Source organism: Boleophthalmus pectinirostris, unplaced genomic scaffold, assembly GCF_026225935.1.
Source record: "Boleophthalmus pectinirostris isolate CB_2022bp ecotype Guang Dong unplaced genomic scaffold, ASM2622593v1 HiC_scaffold_14, whole genome shotgun sequence".
In the NCBI taxonomy this organism is placed as follows: domain Eukaryota; kingdom Metazoa; phylum Chordata; class Actinopteri; order Gobiiformes; family Gobiidae; genus Boleophthalmus; species Boleophthalmus pectinirostris.
Window position 1 is genome coordinate 36935553 of NW_026571047.1, and position 25000 is coordinate 36960552.

A 25000-nucleotide genomic window follows, 5' to 3' on the forward strand; every position below is an offset into this window, starting at 1 on the left:
TGTTCTGGATTGTGTGGATGTTTCTGGATGTTGTGGATGTTCTGGATGTTCTGGACGTTTGGATGTTCTGGATGTTCTGGATGTTCTGGATGTTCTGGATGTTCTGGACGTTCTGGATGTTTGTGATGTTGTGGATGTTGTGGATGGTGGACTTCTGGATGTTCTGGATGTTGTGGATGTTCTGGATGTTCTGGATGTTCTGGATGTTGGATGTGTGATGTTGTGGATGTTGTGGATGTTTGGATGTTCTGGACGTCTGGACGTTGTGGATGTTGTGGATGTTCTGACTTCTGGACGTTCTGGATGTTCTGGATGTTCTGGATGTTGTTGTTCTGGATGTTCTGGATGTTCTGCAGCGTCTCACAGCTCGTTTGGAGAGACCAGTGAGCAGAACATTACAGTATCTAACCTACTGGAGACAAACGCATGGATAAGTTTCTCCAAGTCTGATTTAGACAGTAAACCTTTGATTTTGCTCTGTTTTTTAGATGGTAAAAGGCTGCAGATGTTATTGATTTGATGTGGTGTTAAAGTTCAAGTCTGAGTCCATTATTACCTGAGATTTCTTGCCTATTTGAAGGTTTTAGAGAGAGAGACTGGAGGTGATGCTGACACTGTCCCTTTGTTTCTGTGGACCAAACACTATGACTTCAGTCTTGTCAGAGTTTAGCTGGAGAAAGTTTTTTGCCTCCACACACTGATCTGTTGGACGCAGTGACCAAGTGAGTCCACTGGTCCATAGTCTCCTGCTCTAATTTAGAGCTGGTTTAGATGTAACGTTTATGAAGAGAGTGATTATTTCTGGACAGAGTTCCTGGGTGCCGTCTGGGGCCCGAGAGGGTTCGGTTTGAGGACCACAGACGATGTAGATGATGTTGTTCTGTTGGCTTCATCAAAACCAGGACCTGCAGCTCTGGGAAGGTTTGAGGATCGACTCTCCCACGTCCGAGGTCGTGGTTCTCGACTGGAAAAATGTGTCTTGTCGTCTCCTGGCGGGTGGAGAGTCTCTGCCTCAAGTGGAGGAGTTCAAGTATCTCGGGGTCTTGTTCTTGGATGGAGCGTGAGATTGACAGGTGGACAGGTGCAGCGTCGGCAGTGATGCCGTCGCTGTATCGGACCGTTGTGGTGAAGAGGAGCTGAAACGAAAGACAAAACTCTGGATTTACCCTGAGTCTAAGTCTACGTTCAGACTGCAGGGCTTAACGCTCAATTCCGATTTTTTTGTGAAATCCGATGTTTTTTCGAGGTCGTTCACATTTCCAGTTAAATGTGACTTGTATGTGACTCCAGTGTGAACATTAAACGGCCCAAAAGTGTCCCACATGTGACACTGGAGACACGACGACGTCAACCGCAGCGAGCGTCTCTGTGTTTACAGAAGTTGTCCAAACATGGACGCAGCATCGAGCACCTGGAGATTTTAAAGTTCCTCTCGTACCGGAGCCAGAACATGAACAACTTACTTGTTTTAAGAGGAGATTGAGAAGGAGAAGGACGAGGTTTTTGGTCGTGGTGTTTTGTGGTGAGTGGAGATGTGCTTCACTTCAGTCACACAGAGTTCATGAACAATTTTCATCTACTTCAGTGCAGAATAGTGACGTTTGTGTCTTGTTGATAACGTGTAGGTGGATGAATGCACTTTGGCCGTTCACACTGAAGTCACATGTCAAAAGATCAGATATGTATCAGTTTCAGGAGCACATATCCAAGTGTCCTGGGTCACATTTGAAAAAATCGGATCTGTGTGGTTCAGACTGACATTAAAAGATCAGATACAGGAACATAGAGACAAAAAATCAGATTTGGGTCACTTCAGGCTGCAGAATGAACACAGCCTATGTTCCTCCCCTCACCTCTGGTCATGAGTCTGGGTGATGATCGCAGATACAAGTGACAGAAATGAGTTTCCTCCGCAGGGTGGCTGGGCGCTTCCTTAGAAATAGGGTGAGGAGCTCAGAGTAGAGCCGCTGCTCCTCCACGTCGAGAGGAGCAGTCGGGCGTCTGTTCTGATGTCTCCTGGAGGTGTTCATGTCCCACCAGGAGGAGGCCCCGAGGACGACCCAGGACACACTGGAGGGACCGTGTCTCTGGACCTGGGAACAACTCAGGGTCCCCCCGGAGGAACTGCAGGAAGTGTCCGGGGAGAGGGAAGTCTGGGAGTCCCTGTTTATGACTGATGCCTCCTCGACCCGACCCCGGATAAGAGGAAGAAAATGGATGGATGCAAAGAGAGAGAGAGAGAGAGAGTAGTTGTAAATAGTCCAAAGTCGTAGGGACGGAACGAGACAAAAGTTCTACAAGTCGAGAAACGAGACGAGATTTGAACATAATTCCAAATAAACAGTTTCCAGTTTTGGCATCACAAATTTTTTCTGTACAGTGTTTGATTTCATATTTTTGTTTCCATTTTACTGCTGCTTTTTGGAACTTTAAGATGGAACTCACCAACATGAAAAATGGAAACGAGATCTTCTAACCAGTCCTCAGTGTCGGGGAGTAACAGATTACATGTATGTAATCAGAGTACAAATGATGAGTAACTGTATTCAGTTACAGTTACTGTTTCAGTGAGTGGTAATTAGATTACAGTTACTTTGTTGAAATAAATGGATTACACGGCGGGATTTTCCTGTTTTCATATTTTGGGCGATATCCCTTTTTTTTTTTTTCTCGGTAATTCCACTCATTGCCGGACAATAAACCCGGACTAAACCAGGTCTAAACCAGGTCTAACCAGGTCTAAACCAGGTCTAAAGTCTAAACCAGGTCTAAACCCAGGACTAAACTAGGATCTAAACCAGGTCTAAACCAGGACTAATTAAACCAGGTCTAAAACCAGGTCTAAACTAGATCTAAACCAGGACTAAACTAAACCAGGACTAAACCAGGTCTAAACCAGGTCTAAACCAGGACTAGGATCTAAACTAGGTCTAAACTAGATCTAAACCAGGACTAAACCAAACAGATCCAGGACTAAAACTAGGTCTAAACAACTAGGTCTAAACTAGATCTAAACCAGGTCTACTAATCTAAACCAGGTCTAAACTAAACAGGACTAAAACCAGGTCTAAACTAACTAAACCAGGTCTAAACTAGATCTAAACCAGGTCTAAACTAGATCTAACCAGGTCTAAACCAGGACCAAAAAACCAGGACTAAACCAGGACTAAACCAGGACTAAACCAGGACTAAACCAGGACTAAACCAGGACTAAACCAGGACTAAACCAGGCTATGTGGACCGTGTCTCTTCTTCTTCTATCAATAATATTTTTAATTTGGTTCAGTGAATCTGGGCTTTAAATTTTTTTTTATCAGACAAAACATCTTATGTTACTATATCCTCGTCTTTCAAATCAAGTAATCTAAAGTATTCAGATTACATTACTCACTTTAAGTAATTTAATGGATTACATTTTTAAAAGTCACCTTCCCAACACTGCTGGTCCTCAGTCTGAGGTTAGTCCAGGTTTAGTTCTCGTCTGGACCTGGTTTTGTTTTTGTTTCGGGTGAATAATCGGGACATTTCCTTCGTCCGTCCGACTCTTTTTTTTCTTTCTTTTTTCTCTTTTGAAACGAGTCCGTGGCAAATTGTGGGAACAGTTTTTGTCCTGAACTCTGAACCGCGACCTCTCGACCCCCACGTTTGACCTTTCGACCCCGGGCGCTCATTTGCATTTCCTCTCAAAGCCCCTCCCCCCCCCTCGCCCCCGTCGCCGGTCGCCGTGTTTCAGCGCGAGAAACGGCGAGTCCGGAGTAAAAACCTGCTGGAGAGTCTCATGAAAGCGAGGGGGACGCGGGGAGGGGCCGGCGCAGATGTCCTCTCCACAAACCTTTTATTTTTGCAGAATTTAAATTTCCAACGAGTTTTTGTTTGGATTTAAAGAGCGAAAATCTCAAGATCAAATTCCTCATCGTTTTGTTTCTGAATAATTTGACTTTTTGAACAGAACCGCAAAAAAGTTGAGAGGTGTTTTGTTTGGTGACTGGTCGGCTCTAATTTGCACCGGGACGAGTAAAAAAAGATTTATTACCGAACTTTTTTGGTCAAAGAAGACCTGCTCGTTATTGTTTTGTTTGGAATGTTTCACAGTTTGGCATTAAACTTGTCAAACTTTCATATATTAGAGAATTTGTTCCATTACATTTTGAATTTTAAATACTGCTGAATAATTTGCCATTTTAAATTTTTTATCTCCGAAAAAAGGATGTTTGAATTTTTTTTTATTTGCTGCAATCCTGGTTTAGTCTTAATCTAGTTCTGGTTTAGTCCTGGTTTAGTCCTGGTTAGTCTGGTCTAGTCCTGGTTTAGTCCTGGTTTAGTCCTGGTTTAGTCCTGGTTTAGTCCTGGTTTAGTCCTGGTCTAGTCCTGGTTTAGTCCTGGTTTAGTCCTGGTCTAGTCCTGGTCTAGTCTGGTCTTAGTCCTGGTTTAGTCCTGCTTTAGTCCTGGTTTAGTCCTGGTTTATCCTCCTGGTCTAGTCTGGTTTAGTCCTGGTTTAGTCCTGGGTTTCTGGTTTGTCCTGGTTTGTCTGGTCTTGTCCTGGTTTAGTCCTGGTTTCGTCCTGGTTTAGTCCTGGTTTCGTCCTGGTTTCTTTCCTGGTTAGTCCTGGTTTCGTCCTGGTTTCGTCCTGGTTTAGTCCTGGTCTAGTCCTGGTTTAGTCCTGGTTTAGTCCTGGTTTAGCCCTGGTTTCGTCCTGGTTTTCGTCCTGGTTTAGTCCTGGTCTAGTCCTGGTCTAGTCCTGGTTTAGTCCTGGTTTCGTCCTGGTTTAGTCCTGGTCTTAGTCCTGGTCTAGTTGTTTCATCCTGGTTTCAGTCCTGGTTTCGTCCTGGTCTTAGTCCTGGTTTCGTCCTGGTCTAGTCCTGGTTTGTCCTGGTCTTGTCCTGGTCTTGTCCTGGTTTAGTCCTGGTTTGTCCTGGTTTAGTCCTGGTTCGTCCTGGTTTCGTCTGGTTTCGTCCTGGGTCTTGTCCTGGTCTTGTCCTGGTCTTGTCCTGGTTAGTCCTGGTTTCGTCCTGGTTTCGTCCTGGTTTCGTCTGGTTTCGTCCTGGTTTCGTCCTGGTCTTTGTCCTGGTCTTAGTCCTGGTTTAGTCCTGGTTTCTCTGGTTTGTCCTGGTTTGTCCTGGTTTAGTCCTGGTTTCGTCCTGGTTTAGTCCTGGTTTAGTCCTGGTTTAGTCCTGGTTTAGTCCTGGTTTAGTCCTGGTTTAGTCCTGGTTTAGTCCTGGGGCAGATGTCCTCTCCACAAACGTCTTTATTTTTGCAGAATTTAAATTTCCGACGAGTTTTTGTTTGGATTTAAAGAGCGAAAATCTCAAGAACAAATTCCTCATCGTTTAGTTTTTTAATGACTTGACTTTTTGAAGTTCAGAGGTGTTTTGTTTGGTGACTGGTCAAGTCTAATTTGCACCGGGACGAGTAAAAAAAGATTTATTACGGGACTTTTTTTGGTCAAAGGACACCTGCTCGTTTCCATGGAGATGTTATTGATTGGTCTGGAATGTTTCACAGTGCGGCTTTAAACCGGTTAAACTGTGTTGTTCGAAAAGTCCTGGTTTGATCCTGGTTTAGTCCTGGTTTAGTCCTGGTTTAGTCCTGGTTTAGTCCTGGTCTGGTCCTTGGTCTAGTCCTTATTTAGTCCTGGTCTAGTCCTGGTTTAGTCCTGATTTAGTCCTGCTTTTAGTCCTGGTTTAGTCCTGGTTTAGTCCTGGTTTCGGTCTCCTGGTTTCATCCTGGTTTAGTCCTGGTCTAGTCCTGGTCTGGTCCTTGGTCTAGTCCTTGTTTAGTCCTGGTCTAGTCCTGGTCTAGTCCTGGTCCTAGTCCTGGTTAGTCCTGGTTTAGTCCTGGTTTAGTCCTGGTCTAGTCCTGGTCTAGTCCTCCTTTGATCCTGGTTTAGTCCTGGTCTAGTCCTGGTTTAGTCCTGGTTTAAGTCCTGGTTTAGTCCTGGTTAGTCCTGGTCTAGTCCTGGTCTAGTCCTCCTTTGATCCTGGTCTAGTCCTGGTCAAGTCCTGGTCTAGTCCTGGTTTCGTCCTGGTCTAGTCCTGGTTTAGTCCTGGTTTAGTCCTGGTTTGCGTCACTTCCAGTCGGTCTGAACATCGACTCTGAACATTAATTCCGAATATAAATAAAATAGATTAAACTAAAATAACCAGAATTTCTCTTCACACTTTTGTCGTTAAATCTTTTTCTTCATCTTCGTCTGTAGTAAGAAAAAATAAAATAAAACAAACACATATTTCCGTTAGACCTTAAACTCCTCGTCTGTTCTTGTCGTGTTTTGGCTCCGGTCGCAGTAGAACCGTGTTGTTTTTGGCGCCTCCTGTTGGCTCGTGCAGGTGTGACACGTGGGAGGGAGAAGATTGTTTTTCTGCACTTTGCTCCGAGAAAAAACACCAGGATTTTCACACCGAGGAAGATTATTTTGGACGTGATATGAAAACGACTTATTGAGATTAGTTTTTGGACTTCGTTTCGTGAGCTGCGCCGAGGAATATCTCCATAGAAACGAGCAGAAAAGTGACACGGTGCACCTTTAAAAGCAGAAGTGTTCATTCGTTTTTAGTGAATTGTTGGCTCTAATTTGTCCTTTAATAAAATTAAATGTTATATAATAAAAATTTAATAAATCCTGGTTTAATCCTGGTTCAGTCCTGGTTTAGTCTTACTATAGTCCTGGTCTAGTCCTAATTTAGTCCCGGTTTAGTCCTGGTCTAGTCCTGGTTTAGTTCCGGTTTAGATCTGCTACAGTCCTGGTTTAGTCCTACTCTAGTCCTGGTCTAGTCCTGGTTTAGTCCTGGTTTAGTCTTACTCTAGTCCTGGTTTAGTCCTGGTTTAGTCTTACTCTAGTCCTGGTTTAGTCCTGGTCTAGTCCTGATTTAGTCCTGATTTAGACCTGGTTTAGTACTTGGTCTTGTCCTGGTTTAGTCCGAGTTTAGTCTTACTCTAGTCCTGGTTTAATCCTGGTTTAGTCCTGGTTTAGTCCTGGTTTAGTCCTGGTCTGGTCCTTGTTTAGTCCTGATTTAGTCCTGATTTAGACCTGGTTTAGTCCTTGGTCTAGTCCTGGTTTAGTCCGAGTTTAGTCTTACTCTAGTCCTGGTTTAATCCTGGTTCAGTCCTGGTTTAGTCCTGGTTTAGTCCTGGTCTAGTCCTGGTCTAGTCCTTGTTTAGTCCTGGTCTAGTCCTGGTTTGGTCCTGGTCTAGTCCTGGTTTAGTTCCTGGTTTAGTCCTGGTTTAGTTCCTGGTTTAGTCCTGGTTTAGTCCTGGTTTAGTCCTGGTTTAGTCCTGGTCTCAGTACCAGACTGGACCAGCAGAGGGCGCTGTGTCTCTGCTCTGGGAATCACCTGCTCGTGTTTCTGTCACATATTTTTGGACAGAACTTAAAGCTTCACTGTGTAACTTTTACTTTTATGGGTCCGTCACCTTCTTGTTTCTATGGATACGTCATTCCTCTGTCTGGAATGTTCCGCAGTGAGACTTTAAACAGCTCGACTTTACATTTATTCAATTACAATTTTTGGTTTTATAGCTCGAAAAACAAGACATTGTGACTGTGAGCGGGGTCGCCTCTCCGCAGATCTGACCTGTAACCCGGTCTGTTTCGGTCTCCATGACGATAGAAAGGTTTAAAGCCATACTGCGGAACATTTTAGACAAAACAATAACGATAATAACTTTTTGTGACAGATTAAAACGCAGGTTCGTGGATTTTTTTATTTTATTTTTTTCTGTTGATACTTTGCGCTGACGTGACTCCCGGGGTGTTCTGTGTATGTGTGTCTAGGGTGGAATGTTGAGCGGTTTCCGTGGCGACATTAGCTGGAAAAGTTTGGAGACGGTCAGATTCTGTTTCAGACGAAGCTCCAACAGATTTTTTTTTTTTTTTGTGTGTGTTTCAGGTGCGATTTCCACAGAACAGAGACAAACGGAGCTAAAAATAAAGTGTCATTTTGTCTCCTGCCCACAGTCCTGGTCTAGTCCTGGTCTAGTCCTGGTCTAGTCCTGGTCTAGTCCTGGTCTAGTCCTCGTCCAGTCCTGGTCTAGTCCTGGTCTAGTCCTGGTCTGGTCCTGGTCTGGTCCTGGTCTAGTCCTGGTCTGGTCCTGGTCTAGTCCCGGTCTGGTCCTGGTCTAGTCCTGGTCTAGTCCTCGTACAGTCCTGGTCTAGTCCTGGTCTAGTCCTGGTCTGTCCTGTCTAGTCTGGTCTAGTCCTGTCCCTGGTCTAGTCCTGGTCTAGTCCCGGTCTAGTCCTGGTCTAGGTCCTGGTCTAGTCCTGGTCTAGTCCTCGGTCTAGTCCTGGTCTAGTCCTGGGTCTAGTCCGGTCTAGTCCTGGTCTGGTCCCTGGTCTAGTCCTGGTCTAGTCCTGGTCTAGTCCCGGTCTAGTCCTGGTCTAGTCCCGGTCTAGTCCTGGTCTGGTCCTGGTCTAGTCCTGGTCTAGTCCTGGTCTAGTCCTGGTCTAGTCCTGGTCTAGTCCTGGTCTAGGTCCCTGGTCTAGTCCTGGTCTAGGTCCTGGTCTAGTCCTGGTCTAGTCCTGTCTAGTCCTGGTCTAGTCCTGGTCTAGTCCTCGTACAGTCCTGGTCTAGTCCTGGTCTAGTCCTGGTCTAGTCCTGGTCTAGTCCTGGTCTAGTCCTGGTCTAGTCCTGGTCTAGTCCTGGTCTAGTCCTCGTACAGTCCTGGTCTAGTCCTGGTCTAGTCCTCGTACAGTCCCGGTCTAGTCCTGGTCTAGTCCTCGTACAGTCCCGGTCTAGTCCTGGTCTAGTCCTCGTACAGTCCCGGTCTAGTCCCGGTCTAGTCCTGGTCTAGTCCTCGTACAGTCCCGGTCTAGTCCTGGTCTAGTCCTGGTCTAGTCCTGTGACAGTCTTGAGAGAGTTTAGTCCAACTTTAGTCCTATTTTAATCTTCAGTTAGACCTGGTTCAGTCCTAGTTTTAAACCAGGTTGAGATCTGGTTTAGTCCTAATTTAGTCTTGGTTTAGATCTGTTTTAAACTTGGATTGAACCCTATTCAATTTTAGGTTTAGTCCTGGTTTAGTCCTAGTTTAGTCCTAGTTTAGACCTGGTTTTGACCTGGTTTAGTTGCTTTGTCTGAAATATTCCACAGTGGGGCATTAAATTTGTCCATCTTGTGTTGATCCAATTACAATAAAAAATAAGATCATATAAAATTGCTCACTTCTCCACAGATCTGACCTGTAACTTGGTGCCTTCGTGGACAAACTGAGTCAAGAGTCGAGACAAGAAGCTGACAGGACCTGCACTAGAAAAGTTACATAGTGGAGCTTTAACTAATGATCCAAAATGTAAAACGAAACCCAACTATATTCAGATCTAAACTCCAGGATTTGTCGTTTTTATGCAGAATAAACAGGAGATTTTTCTGTTTGTGGATTAAATTAAAGGGAAATTTGCTTGATTTTGTGATTTGCAAATTGAGTTTATTCAAATTTTGATTTTGATTAGACTCTGATTCATATTTTAGTGACCGAAAAAACGTAGAAAAACATCGTTGTAATCTTCTCGTCTCCATGTTTGTCCTCAGGAAACGTGACCGTGGCCTCGGAGTGATGACTTTAGGGAGGATTTGACCCGGATCTGGACCTGGGATCTGGACTTGGACTGAGTCTGGACCAAACCTGAACCGGATCTGGACTAAGCCTGGATTAAAGTTGGAGTTTAAGTGAGTCTGGATGAACATGTCTCTGGTGGACAAGCACAAAGTGAAGAGACAGAGGCTGGACCGCATCTGTGAAGGTGAGAGCTGAATTAAACTTTATTATTCTTAGTTATTTTTTTTTATTTATTTTTTTATATTTTATTTACTTATTATTTTTATAAATTTTTATTTAATTTTATTATTTTATATGTATTATTTATATATTTTTTGTTTTTATTATTTGTATAATTTTTTGTTTTTTATTTTAAGTATTTGTATTTATTTGTTTTTTGTTTTTGTTTTTTTTTTATTTTTTATTTTTTTTATTCTTTTTATTTATTTATATTTTTTATTTTTATTACTTATCATTCTTATTCATTCATTTATTTATTTCTATTTATTTTTTATTTTTATTATTTATATATTTTTTTAGTTTTTATTATTTTTATTCATTTTTTAGCTTTTTGTTTTAAGTTTTAGTATTTATTTGTAGTTTTTATTTATTATTATTTTTATTTTTATAATTTTTATGTATGTTTATATTTTTTATGTATTTATATATATATTTTTTTATTTATTGAATAATTTTTATTTATTTTTATTTAATTTGTTTTATTCATTTATTTTTTTAAATAATTTTTTTTTAAATTTTACGTTCAAATTATATATGTATGTATTTATTTGGCAGAAATTGACTAAAAAATTGTTCGGTTGTGGTTTTTTTTTTGTGTGTTTTTTTGGAATCAGAAAATAATCACCAGGCTGTAACATGAGTGCAGTGTGTCAGATGCCCTCCCGTCCTCACGTGGTTTAAATATTTGTCGTGGAAAAATGTCACAAACGTCTCTGGACTAAAATATTTTTCAGAATAATCGTTTATTTGTTGTAATTTTGTTCTAATTTGAGTCGAACAAAATGTTTATTATAAAAACATCTGGGTCAGAATCTCACTGTTTTCCTCTGGGACTGAAGAACGAACAGAAACAACAGAGTCACAGAGTCGCCTCCTCCACTCCTCCTCTCACCTCCTCCACTCCACTCCTCCACTCCTCCACTCCTCCTCCCTCCTCCTCCACTCTCACCTCCTCCACTCCTCCACTCCTCACTCCTCACCTCTCCACTCCTCCACTCCTCCTCTCCTCCACTCCTCCACTCCTCCTCCTCACTCCTCCACTCCTCCTCCTCCTCCTCCTCTCCTCACCTCCTCCACTCTCCTCCACTCCTCCTCTCCTCCTCTCCTCCACTCCTCCACTCCTCCTCTCACCTCCTCCACTCCTCCTCCTCCTCACTCCTCACCTCCTCCACTCCTCCCTCCTCCACTCCTCCACTCCTCACTCCTCCACTCCTCCACTCCTCCACTCTCCACTCCTCCTCCTCACTCCTCCTCACTCCTCCACTCCTCCTCCTCCTCCTCACCTCCTCCCTCCTCCACTCCTCACTCCTCCACTCCTCCTCACCTCCTCCACTCCTCCACTCCTCCACCTCCTCCACTCCTCCACTCCTCCTCCTCCTCCTCACCTCCTCCACTCCTCCTCCTCACTCTCCTCCACTCTCCACTCCTCCACTCCTCACCTCCTCACCTCCTCCTCCACCCCTCCACTCCTCACTCCTCCTCACCTCCTCACCTCCTCCTCCACTCCTCACTCCTCCTCCTCCTCCTCCACTCCTCCACTCCTCCACTCCTCACTCCTCACTCCTCACTCCTCACTCCACCTCCTCCACTCCACTCCTCCACTCCTCCACTCCTCACCTCCTCCACTCCTCACTCCTCCCTCCTCCTCACTCTCTCCACTCCTCCACTCCTCACCTCCTCCACTCCTCCACTCTCCTCCACTCCTCCACTCCTCCTCTCCTCACTCTCCTCCTCTCCTCCACTCTCCACTCCACTCCTCACTCCTCCTCCACCTCCTCCACTCCTCACTCCTCACTCTCCTCCACTCCTCCCACTCCTCCTCCACTCCTCCACTCCTCACCTCCTCCTCACTCCTCCACTCCTCCTCTCACCTCCTCACTCTCCTCCTCACCTCCTCCTCCACTCCTCACCTCCTCCACTCCTCCACTCCTCCACTCCTCCACTCCTCTCCTCCTCCCTCCACTCCTCACCTCCTCACCTCCTCCACTCCTCCACTCCTCCACTCCTCCACTCCTCCCCTCCTCCACTCCTCACTCTCCTCCACTCCTCTCTCACTCCTCCTCTCCTCCACTCCTCCACTCCTCCCCTCCTCACCTCCTCCTCCTCCTCACTCCTCACCTCCTCCACTCCTCCACTCCTCCTCCTCCTCCCTCCTCCACCTCCTCACCTCCTCCACTCCTCACCTCCTCCACTCCTCCACTCCTCACCTCCTCACTCCTCCACTCCTCCACTCCTCCACTCCTCCACTCCTCCACTCCTCCACTCCTCCCTCCTCCACTCCTCCTCCACTCCTCCTCCTCCACCTCCTCCACTCTCCACTCCTCCCCTCCTCCACTCCTCCACTCCTCCACTCCTCCACTCCTCCTCCTCACTCCTCCACTCCTCCCTCCTCCACTCCTCCACTCCTCACTCCTCACTCCTCCTCACCTCCTCCACTCCTCCTCCCCTCCACCTCCCCCTCCACTCCTCCACTCCTCCACTCCTCACTCCTCCTCCTCCACTCCTCCACTCCTCACCTCCTCCACTCCTCCTCTCACTCCTCACCTCCTCACCTCCTCCACCTCCTCCACTCCTCACCTCCTCCACTCCTCCACTCCTCACCCTCCTCCACTCCTCACTCCTCCACTCCTCTCCTCCACTCCTCCACTCCTCCACTCTCCTCTCCTCCTCTCCTCCACCTCCTCCACTCCTCCACTCCTCCACTCTCCTCCTCACTCCTCACCTCCTCCTCCACCTCCTCCACTCCTCCACTCCTCACTCCTCTCCTCACTCCCTCCTCTCCTCCACTCCTCCACTCCTTCCCTCCTCCCCTCCTCCACTCCTCCACTCCTCCACTCCTCACTCCTCACTCCTCCTCCACTCCTCCACTCCTCCACTCCTCCACTCCTCACCTCCTCCACTCCTCCACTCCTCCCTCCTCACTCCTCCACTCCTCACTCCTCCACCTCCTCCTCACTCCTCACCTCCTCCACTCCTCCACTCCTCACCTCCTCCACTCCTCCACCTGAGGCTCTCTCTCTCTCCTTTCTCTCTATCTCTTCTCTCTCTCTCTCTTTTTCTCTTTCTCTCTCCTTTTCTTTTTCTTTCTCTCTATCATTCTCTCTCTCTGTCTCTTTTCTCTCTTCATACTCCCTCTCTCTCCCACCACTCCCACCTTCTCCCCCTTCTCTCTGTCTCTCTCTCTCTCCTTCCTTCTTTCTCTCTCTCTCTCTCTCTTTTCTCTTTCTCCCCCTCTCTCCTTCTTTCTTTCTTTCTCTCTCTCTTTTTCTCTCGCTCTCCTTTGCTCTCTCTCTCTTTTCTCTTCTCTCTTCATGCTCCCTCTTTCTCACGCCATCCACACTCCCCTCTTTCTCTCCTTTTTCTCTCTTCACCTCCTCTCTCTCTCTCTCCTTTCTCTCTGTCTCTTCTCTCTCTTTTTTTCCTCTTTTTCTCTCCTTTTCTTTTTCTCTCTCTCTGTCATTCTCTCTCCTTTCTCTCTCTCTGTCTCTTTTCTCTCTTCATACTCCCTCTCTCTCCCACCACTCCCACCTTCTCCCCCTTCTCCTCTCCTTTTTCTCTCTTCACCTCTACCCTCTCTTCCTCTCTCTCTCCTTTCTCTCTCTCCTTCCTCTCTCTCCCACCTTTCTCTCTCCGTTCTGTCTCTCCTATCTCTATTTCTCTCTTTACTCTCGCTCCCTTTACTTTCTCTCTTTTGTCTCTCCGTTTCCCTTCTCTTCTCTCTTCACCCCCTCACACTGTCCCCACCCGCTTTCCCTCTCTCTCTCCTTTTTCTCTTTTTCTCTCTCTCTTCTTCCCCCACTTATCTCTCTATCTCTCCTTCTATCTCCTCTGCCCCTTCACCCTTTCTTCTCTCGTTTCATACCTCCTCTCTCTCTCTCTCTTCAAACTCCCCCTCTCTTTCTCTTTCTTTCGTTTGTTCAGAGGACGGTCTCTCTCTCTCTCTCTCTCTTTTTCTCTCTCTGTTGTTCTGTCGTTCACAGTAAAACAAAAAAAACAAAAAAGAATTGTAGGAAACACAGACTCTGGTTTTGGGACTAAACCAGGACTAAACCAGGACTAAACCAGGACTAAACCTGGACTAAACCATCATTGTGTATCTTTAATATTAATGCTTAAGTCTAGACTGAGGATTAGACCTGGTTTAGTCCTGGTTGAGTTCTGGTTTAGTCTTGGTTTACATGTGGTTTAGATCTGGATAATGTTACAATAAACCTCCTTTAGTCCTTTAGTTTCACTTAAAGGTTGTATGGAGGATTTTTTTTTTGGTTCAAACTGTCATTGAAATTCAATTTCAAAATCATTTAAAATACCATTACAGAGACGCAGCAGCCTTGTAATTATGATGACCAAAATAAAAAAAGAATGAAAATCTATCAACTGTGGATGTAGTGAGGCCAGATAAACATCAGCCAATAGAAAACGAGGCTGCCTCATTTTCTATTGGCTGTTAGGTTGTCAATCAAACTCTCTACATTTCTAGAGTAATTGACTCACGGCATGCAGGGATTACGTGGTTTATGCAGTGATTCTTAGAGGTTTTTTCAAACTGTAGCTTCCTCACAGTTCGCACAAAATTTGTTGCGATGGAGGACAAAGAATCCACCAGTTCGCCGCAAAAGAAAGTCCATTTTTGAGGTCGCTGAAGGAGAAAAGGAGAAGGAGAAAAGGAGCAAAGCCAAACTGAGGTGATTCTTGGAGATTCCTTCCAGCGATGGCGCGACTGAAGCAGACGAAGGGTCTAAAAACTGACGCGTCGGTCGCTAAACTATTTCCACACAGGTCACTTCAACGGTAATTCTGAACACGCACTGGCTGTAAACAAGCGTGATTTCTGGAGTAAGGAGGCGGGAGGAGGTGTTTCTACTGAGGAGCTGTGGAGGAGGGAGGTGATGTTGTGCATGCACGACATTTGAAAAAGGACGCTGTCGCTGTATTTATCTTTCTTTAAAAAATCCTCTATACAACCTTTAACTGTATTTATTTGAATTAATTAATCTCATTTTATTCTACTTTTATATTTTTATTTTATTCAGTTATATTTATTCATTTTTTTGTATTTAATTACCCAGAGCTGAATTTAAGTTTTAATTTTTTTATTATTTAGAAATACACTCATTAAATGGATTCTTTTGTCAGTTTTGTGTAGGCTACTTTAAGAACAAAAACACAGGTCTGAACCAGGACTAAACCAGTTTTGTGCTGTGACAGTTTTCATTTGTACAAGTATATTTATAAAACTATTAATAATTATTTTTGTGGAAATTATATGACGTCGTTTCTGTTCAGCTGACGACGGCGACTTTAACAAAACTCCACAAAACCAGTGAAGAGAAACGACCTGAGTCTGTGGGAAACTCTGTATTATATAAAATATGAATCAAAAACAAGTTACTAAAGACTGATACAAACTTTTCCTGGTTCAGTCCTGGTTCAGTTTAGGGTTAGTCTTGGTTTAATCTTGGTTCGGTCTCAGTTTAGTCCTACTTTAGTCATAGTTTAGTTTAAGTTTCATATAATTTCCTCCTGTTTTGATTCTGTTTAACAAAATAAAACAGCAAATATCTTAAAAACCAGAATCGCACAAACAAAACTTTTTGCGGTACAAATTGAAGCACAAACTTTTTGTCATAGTTTTTGTGTCGTTTTGCGTTTGACGATCGCCGACGTCCCTCAGCCCACTTCACCTTTTTTCCTTTAATAACAAACCCACCACTGTGAGAAACTCTGTCCCTGCCGCACTTTTTCTTCTATTTCCACATGGTTTTGTCCTGATTTAGTCCTGCTTTAGTTCTAGTTTAGTCCTGGTTCAGTCCAGGTTTAGACCTAGTTTAGTCCTGGTTTCCTCCTTGTTTAGTCCTAGTTTAGACCTGGTTTAGTCCTAGTTTAGACCTGGTTTAGTCCTGGTTTCATCCTGGTTTAGTCCTAGTTTAGACCTGGTTTAGTCCTGGTTTAGACCTGGTTTAGTCCTGGTTTAGACCTGGTTTAGTCCTAGTTTAGACCTGGTTTAGTCCTGGTTTAGTCATAGTTTAGTCCTGGTTTAGTCCTGGTTTAGACCTGGTTTAGTCATAGTTTAGTCCTGGTTTAGACCTGGTTTAGTCCTGGTTTAGTCCTGGTTTAGACCTGGTTTACACCAACAAAACACAAACGTTTTGTATAATTTTCTGCTGTTTTGAGACTATTTAACATTTTGAGGCGCTGGATGACGTCAAAAATAAAACGGTTAAAATCTTAAGGACAAAAATCGCACAAACAAAACTTTTTGCGGTACAAATTGAAGCACAAACAGTGTTTGTGTCGTTTTGCGTTTGACGATCGCCGACGTCCCTCCGCCCACTTCACCTTTTTTCCTTTAATAACAAACCCACCACTGTGAGAAACTCTGTCCCTGCCGCACTTTTTCTTCTATTTCCACATTAGTCCTGGTTCAGTCCAGGTTTAGTCCTGGTTTAGAACTGGTTTAGACCTAGGTTTAGTTCTAGTTTAGTTTAAGTTTCATATAATTTCCTTCTGTTTTGATTCTGTTTAACAAAATAAAACTGCAAATATCTTAAAAACCAGAATCACACAAACCAAACTTTTTGACTGTCACGGTGTTTGTGTCGTTTTGCGTTTGACGATCGCCGACGTCCCTCCGCCCACTTCACCTTTTTTCCTTTAATACCAAACCCACCACTGTGAGAAACTCTGTCCCTGCCGCACTTTTTCTTGTATTTCCACATTTAAATAATTGATGGGGTGAGGCAGCAGGTGGCTATACAATCCCTCTTTAACCTGACACCGGGCGGGCGGAGCTTGTTTACTAACCCATATCACTTCATGCAGAACTCCTCTCGCCAATCTCCTCTATTGGCCCGAAATCGGAGCCCGCCGTAACCTTAAACCCGCCTCGGTCCCGCTGCCATTAACGCGCCCGCCGCTTTGTCTGTCGCGCGATGACGAACGCCAGCGAGCAGACGCATTTCGCAGCCTCTCTCGGCCAGGAAAACCCGACGGAAACACCCGGCAGCGGCGGCAGGTGCAACTACTGCGGGACGGTGGCGGGGTCCAGGAGTCCGTTTTGGGGAGGAGAACCGGGACCGGCGTACCAGGCGGAGAACCCTGATCTGAGCTTACGCGCGGCGAGTTTACACCCAGAAAGAGGATTACAGCTCGTGAGGAAGAACTCGGCGCCGGATTTAAATAGTTTGTACATGAGGCAAATGGCCGGGGAGAGGGGGGTGGGCCAGGAGTTCTACCCGGGGGACGTGGCTCTGGCTGGGCACGGCGTCGCGGCGGAGGAGGCCGGGTTTTACAGGGATAAACGGCCGCCTCTTACCAGATCAGCCTCGTATTACGGCTTAAGAACTCCAACTCACCCTAATGCCGCTGCTGCTGCTACTACGTGGGATCAGGCCAATCGACAACAACAAGCCACACCTTCGCTGCTGGGCTCCACGCCGACGCCGGCCCCCGTCCCGCCCCCTCCGCCCCCTCCGCCCCCGCCCGCCCGCCGCCCCCTCCCTCGTCCGTCCTGGAGCTTAGCAGATTGTACAGGGAGACTATCTCGGGCGCTAAGATGCTCCCAGACGCGCAGAGGCTGGCCGCGGCGTCACCGGGGCTTTACTCCGTCCACACCACGCTGCCCATTTACAACGCGGATCCCGTGAACCAGCAGGCGTACGCAGCGGCCGCCGCCAACTGCACGGTGGATTTGGCGAGTCAGGTTATGGACGGCGGCGGCGCGAGGCCCTACGGAGCTGTGGCGTCGCAGAGGTTGCCCTACGACCCCAATTACGACCCGACTTCCGCGATCGTTGCGGCGACGGCGACCGGTTTGACGTCCGGCTTACCCGCGCACCACCCGAGCGCCGCCGACCCCAAGAAAATGGTGGACCCTTCGTTTTTGGCGTTTCTGCGTTCCGAGGGCGTGGCGGAGAGCACGATCACGCTCCCTGCTGCAGCACGGCTTCGACTCGTCCGCCATGCTGGGGATGATGGAGGACCACGACATCCGGTCCGTCGCCCCCAACCTGGCGCAGGCGAGGGTCCTGTCGAGGATCGTCCTGAACTGCAAAACGGGCGCGGTGGCGGGAATTCGCGGGAGGTCGAACAGCTTCAGCCACGGCAACTACATGCCACCGCAGGGGCTGAGCATGGACCCGGGTTTGATGCAGCAGCCGCCGCCGCCGCCCGCCCGCCATCCAGGCCAGCGTCTCCCCGCGAATGGGCGAGTTTTTGGGACGGCGACCGAGCAGCGCCCCGTCTCAGCACCTCCTGGAAACGACCTACCCGGGCGCCCGACCGTTGGGAGCCGGCGCGTACCCGGTGAGCCCCGATTACAACCAAACCCGGGCGTTTTCGATGTACAACGCGCACACCGGGCTCGCCATGTCCGCGTTGGGTGCGCAAGCTCAGCAGGTCGCGCCCGTCACGCCCGGAGCGGCGCCCAAAACCTTCTCCGGGTCGTACTCGCCGATGGAGCTGATGAAGCGGCCGACGAACCTGCCTCCAGCGTCGCCGATTTTGGCCGGCAGCCCGATGCACAGCCCGCAGCTGCTCCGGAAAGGAATAAACCCGGTCCAGGACGCGTCGCTGGTGCCGGTGTCGTCGGCCAACGTGCTACAAACGCAGAATCTGAACAACCCCAAGATGGTCGGCAGGAGAACCGGACCCCCCGTCATCGTGTCCACAATGGCCACTACTCCAGATACAAGTAAGGCAGGATTTGGAAACTTTATTTTTCTAATCCAAGGCAAGAAAAATGCGAAAATAAAAATAGTTTATCTGTAAGGATGACGGACACATAAGGAAAATTATTTTGTGAGTTTTTTTTTCCCAAGTGTTTCCATTTGGATTGGACAAAAAAGCGTCACGTGTCGGTGAGTTACATCTTTTATAGTTCAGAAAAGCAGAAACAAAAATATGAAATTAAACAAATATAAAATTGTGAGGCCAAAATTCGAAACTGAATTGTGAAATTCCATGTCGTATATAGACCCAGGTCTTAACCAGGTCTAAACAAAGACTAAAAAATAGGTCTGAACCAGGACTAAACCAGGTCCAAAGAAGTTTATTACGGTTTGGATCTTTTTCTCTTTAAACCCAGATAAAACCCAGACTGAATCAGGACTAAACCAGGTCTAAACCAGGTCTAAAACCAGGTCTAAACCAGGTCTAACTCAGATCTCAACCAGGTTTAAACAAAGATCAAGAATAGGTGTGAACCAGGACTAAGGCAGGACTAAATGAGAACTAAACCAGGTCCAAGGAAGTTTATTTGGTGTGGATCTTTTTCTCCTTTAAACCCACTCTGAATCTGAACTAAACCAGGTCTAAACCAGGACTAAAATTAAGTCTAATCCAGGTCTCAACCAGGTTTAAACAAAGATCACAAACTAGGTCTGTACCAGGACTAAATGAGAACTAAACCAGGACTAAACCAGGTCCAAAAGAGTTTATTCGGTGTGGATCTTTTTTTCTTTTTAACCCAGATCAAAACCCAGACTGAATCAGGACTAAACCAGGTCTAAACCAGGTCTAAAACCAGGACTAAAACCAGTCCTAACCCAGATCTTAACCAAGCCTCTTTTCTAAGTACAAAATACGACCTTTGCTTTTCCAAATTCATCAAGGTTTATTTCACCATTTCAATTTTTTTTCTGATTCTAAATTCTCATTCAAAGATTTTCTTGTTGTTGTTTTACTAATTTTAGGCGTTTCATTTTGGGTTTTGTTTGAAAACGTCGTGCGAATGTAAAGAGCTTCAGCTGCGATTATGCAACAGTTCACACCGAGCTGCAAGAGTTGAGTCATTTCGATGTTTGAATGAAGCGACGTTTGTGTGCAGAAAATCCCACACAAACCTCAAACGTGCCGGAAAAAACTTTTTATAAAACTATATTTGTCGTGATTGTACTTGTATTATTTCCTTATTTACTCTTTTTTTACACACGGTTTTAACGCTGTTTTAAAAAATATAAATACCTGAGAAATGTTTGATGTTTTTGATTATTAAAAACAACAACATTTTTTCATGTATTTGACCAAAACGTACAGATATTTTGTTTTTAGCAGCTCTTGATTTCAAAATAAGTCGTGCGTCTAATTATAGAGCGTTTTATTGTCCGTTTATCAGGAAGTGTGTGTTAGCATGCTAGTTGTTGTCAGCTTTACTGTCACTGGAATAACTTTGGACGACTGCAAATTGTTTAAAATTATCTAGTTCTAGTTTTTTTCCCATGTTTTTAAGACTAAAAATCAGATACAGTGCCTGTTTTTACTTGTAGTTTTTTCAGTTTTTATTTGTAGTTTCAGTTGTAGTTATTCGTGTTTTAGTTGTAGTTTTAGATGTAGTTTTTTGGTTGTAGTTTTTAGGTGTTGTTTTTTCATTTTTTAGTTGTAGTTTTTCTTGTTTGTAGTTTTTCTTGTTTTTTAGTTGTAGTTTTTCCTATTTTAGTTGTAGTTTTTACCTTTAGTTTTTCCTGTTTATAGTTGTCATTTTACCTCTTTTTAGTGGTATTTTTTCTTGTTTTAAGTTGTAGTTATTCCTGTTTTTAGTTCTAGTTTTTCTTGTTTTTAATTGTAGTTTTTCTTGTTTTTAGTTGTAGTTTTTCCTATTTTTAGTTCTACTTTTTAGGTGTCGTTTTTCTTGTTTTTAGTTGTAGATATTCTGGGTTTTAATTGCAGTTTTTAATTGTAGTTATTCCTGTTTTTAATTGTCGTTTTTAGGTATAGTTTTTCCTGTTTTTGGTTGTAGTTTTTCCTGTTTTTAGTTGTAGTTTAATTGTTTTTTTTTCTATTTTTAGTTGTAGTTATTCCTGTTTTTAGTTGTTGTTTTTCCTGTTTATAGTTGTAGTTTTTCTTGTTTTAATTGTATTTTTTTTCTGTTTTTAGTGTAGGACTTGTTAAAGGTTTACCACGTAACATTTTTGGTGAGATGCCATTGCTTTGGCTGCAATGTTTCACAGTGTGGCATTAAACAGATCTACTTATCTCGCTTTCTCTTCCATCACAATCATTATTTATTTTGCGTTTTTTTTTTCCATAATTATTCTCTCTTCTGTTCCTCTTTTACCTTTAGTTTTATTTTATATTTGCAGTATATTCTTTTGCTCTCTGTTCCTGTCCATTCCCCGTTCTGTAAATACACCTGCCCTGTCTCTGGTCCGCACCTGTCACTTTCCTCGGACTCTCTCTGATCAGGATTAAACGTGATCCAATTAAACCTAATGAGCTCTGGAGCAGCGTGCAAACCACCGCAGGCTGTTTATAACGCAGCGCCGGCCTGGACGCAGGACACGGTTTATACTGTGTTTATTTTAAAACATTTATTAAACTCTCTGTGTCTTGTTTTTTATGTCGTAAAAACGCGAAAAACAAAACGAGTTCATTGTAAACACTTATTTTTATCCATTCAGAGCGTCATAATTATTCACCACGATGAGTTTATAAGAGACCTGATTGGAGTTTTGCTGTTGTTGTAATTGCAACTAGCATGCTGACAGTGCACTTCCTGGTTTACAGAGGATAAAAAAGCTTACGGCGGATTTATTTTGACCCCAAGAGCTGTTTTTACTATATTTTTGTACTGGAACAAAACACATTTGGCTTAATTAGTAATCCTCTTTTCAGTTGTAGTTTTCTTCTTTTTGGTTGTTGTTTTTCTTGTTTTTACTTATAATTTTCTTGTTTTTAGTTGTATTTTTCCTGTTCTCAGTTGTAGTTTTCTTGTTTTTAGTTGTAGTTTTCCTGTTTTTAGTTGTATTTTTCCTGTTCTCAGTTGTAGTTTTCTTGTTTTTAGTTGTAGTTTTCCTGTTTTTAGTTGTATTTTTCCTGTTCTCAGTTGTAGTTTTCTTGTTTTTAGTTGTAGTTTTCCTGTTTTAGTTGTAGTTGTATTTTTCTGTTAGTTGTAGTTTCTCCTGTTTAGTTGTATTCCTGTTCTCAGTTTAGTTTTCTTGTTTTAGTTGTAGTTTTCCTGTTTTTAGTTGTATTTTTCCTGTTCTCAGTTGTAGTTTTCTTGTTTTTAGTTGTAGTTTTCTTGTTTTTAGTTTTAGTTTTCCTGTTTTTAGTTGTAGTTTTCTTGTTTTTAGTTGTAGTTTTCCTGTTTTTGTTGTAGTTTTCTTGTTTTTAGCTGTAGTTTTTCCTGTTTTTAGTTATTTTCCAGTTTTTACTTGTAGTTTTCTTGTTTTTACTTATAATTTTCCTGTTTTTAGTTGTAGGTTTTTCATATTTTAGTTGCATTCAGAGTGTCCTAATTATTCACCGAGATGAGTTTTATAAGAGCTTTTCATAACTTTTAGAGACCAGATTGGACTTTTGCTGTCATTGTAACTGTAACTAGCATGCTAACAGTGCACCTCCTGGTTTGCAGACCATAAAAATGCTTGATTACTAGATGTAGACAGTTCACATCGGATTTATTTTGACCCCAAGAGCTGGTTTTATGATATATTTGTACTGAGGCAAAATTTGACTTAATTAGTAATCATGTTTTTAGTTGTAGTTTCTTTGTTTGTTTTCAGTTGTAGTTTTTCCTGTTTTTCTTGTTCCTGTTTTTAGTTGCGTTTTTTCTTGTTTTTACTTGTAATTTTTCCGGTTTTTAGTTTTAATTTTTCCTGCTTTTAGTTTTTAGTTGTAATTTTTCATATTTTCTTGTTTTAACTTGTAGTTTTTATTTGTAGTTTTTCCAGTTTTTAGTTGTGTTTTTACCTGTGGGTTTTCCCATTTTAAATGTAGTTTTTCCTGTTTTTAGTTGTAGTTTTTAGTTGTAGTTTTTCCAGTTTTTAGTTGTGGTTTTTTTACCTGTGGGTTTTCCCATTTTAAATGTAGTTTTTCCAGTTTTTAGTTGTAGTTTTTCCTGTTTTTAGTTGTGTTTTTTCTTGTTTTAGTTGTGTTTTTTACATATAGTTTTAGCAATTTTTTGTTGTTTTTCCTTGTAGGTTTTCTTGTTTTTAGTTGTAGTTTTAGTTGTAGTTTTTCCTGTTTTTAGTTGTAGTTTTTCTTTGTAGTTTTTCCTTTTTATAGTTGTCATTTTACCTCTTTTTAGTTGTAGTTTTTCCTGTTTTAGTTGTAGTTTTTAGCTGTAGATTTAATTGTTTTTAGTTCTGTTTTTAGTTGTAGTTTTAGTCCAAACAGATTCTTGGTCGTTGTCGTTCATCTTTCTGCTCTTCCTGTTGTTGACGTGTGTCTCCATGACGACGGCTCTTATAACACATTTCGCGCTTTAGCTTTAGTGTCGTGGTCAGTTCTTCTTTCATACTCTCCGGTTCAGTCTCTTTACATTATTCATTCCCTCCTCACACTCCAGTGCCCGGTGTCTTGCCAAAGGACACAACAGCAGCGCGCCGTCGAACTTCCTGGAATAAAACGAGGCAAAAGTCTAACCAGAAAAACACCTGAGACGGAGACGAGACGATGAGTCAGAACAGTGTGTAGTGCTGTTGTGTCCTTAGGCAAGACACTTATTTGAGTTTTTATTCGGAGGGACAAAGTACAGAGACGTAAAAAACACAAAAGACGAGATGTTCTGAACCAGATTAGACCAAAATAACTGGATTACACCTGCACTTTCTTCAGACACTTTTTCTCTTTTAAACTTTGAAGTTGAAAATGTAATCACTGTTTATGGTAAATTTAGTTTTGGACGAGCGATGGAAATTAAATCTAATGTATTAAAGTGGTGAGTGAGTGACTGGTGTTGGTCTGTCCCAGGGCAGCTGTGGCTACAGAAATCTAATCTAATCTGGAGCTGAGCCCAAGATGGTGTCGTGTTGTTTTCAGTGTCACATTTTTGTCCAGCTCACTCACTCATGAACCAGTGAGCGCAGTGGAAAGAGTCTTGCCCAAGGACAAACAGGATTTATCTGTGGGAGCTGGAATCACACCTCCAACCTGTGGGTCAGTGGGTTTATTTTTTTTTTTTTTTTTTTTTTTATGAGAGTGGGATTCAAACCCTCATCTTTAGGATTATTGGACAAACAGGCCATGTGAACATGGTTCTTGTCTTGTCTTGTTCTGGTGTTGACGCTCGAGACGAGCTTTCACACCATCCAGACCAAGACTACACCAGGACCAGACCAGGACCAGACCAGGACCAGACCAGGACAGGACCAGGACCAGGACCAGACCAGGACAGACCAGGACAGACCAGGACTACACCAGGACCAGACCAGGACTACACCAGGACAAGACCAGGACCAGACCAGGACCAGACCAGGACTACACCAGGACCAGACCAGGACTACCAGGACAGGACAAGACCAGGACCAGGACCCAGGACTACACCCACACCAGGACTACACCAGGACCAGACAGGACTGGACCAGGACCAGACCAGACCAGACCAGGACCAGACCAGACCAGACCAGGACCAGACCAGGACTACACCAGGACCAGACCAGGACCAGACCAGGACCAGACCAGGACTACACCAGGACTACAGGACCAGGACCAGGACCAGACCACCACCAGACCAGGACTACCAGGACCAGACCAGACTACACCAGACCAGGACTACAGGACCAGACCAGACACCAGGACCAGACTACCAGACCAGACTACACCAGGACCAGACCAGGACCAGACAGGACCAGACCGGACCAGGACCAGACACCAGGACCAGACCAGGACCAGACCAGGACCAGGACCAGGACCAGACCAGACCAGGACCAGACCAGGACCAGGACCAGGACCAGGACCAGGACCAGGACCAGACCAGGACTACACCACAGGACCAGGACCAGACCAGACCAGGACCAGGACCACCAGACCACACCAGGACCAGGACCAGGACTACAGGACCAGGACCCAGGACCAGGACTACACCAGGACCAGACCAGGACCAGGACCAGGACCAGACCAGGACTACACCACCAGACCAGACCAGACCAGGACCAGGGACCAGGACCACCAGGACCAGGACCAGGACCAGACCAGGACTACACCAGGACCAGGACCAGGACCAGGACCAGGACCAGGACCAGGACTACACCAGGAACCAGACCAGACTGACCAGACCAGACCAGGACCAGACCAACCAGGACCACCAGGACCACCAGGACCAGACAGGACCAGGACCAGGACCAGGACCAGGACCGGACCAGGACCAGACCAGGACTACACCAGGACCAGGACCAGGACCAGGACTACACCAGACCAGACCCCAGGACCAGACCAGGACTACACCAGGACCACCAGACCAGGACTGGACCAGGACCAGACCAGGACCAGGGACCAGGACCAGACCAGGTCTGGA

General features: G+C 44.6%; 1 protein-coding gene across 1 annotated transcript in view; it reads left to right on the forward strand.

The window, feature by feature from the left end:
- The first annotated feature begins 9675 nt into the window (after positions 1 to 9675).
- Positions 9676 to 25000, forward strand: part of LOC110168505 (C-terminal-binding protein 2-like) — a 69432-nt gene continuing 54107 nt past the window's right edge. The window contains exon 1 of the mRNA XM_055149905.1: positions 9676 to 9733. Within this exon, the coding sequence (XP_055005880.1) occupies positions 9676 to 9733 (58 nt within the window). The remainder of the gene's footprint in view (positions 9734 to 25000) is intronic.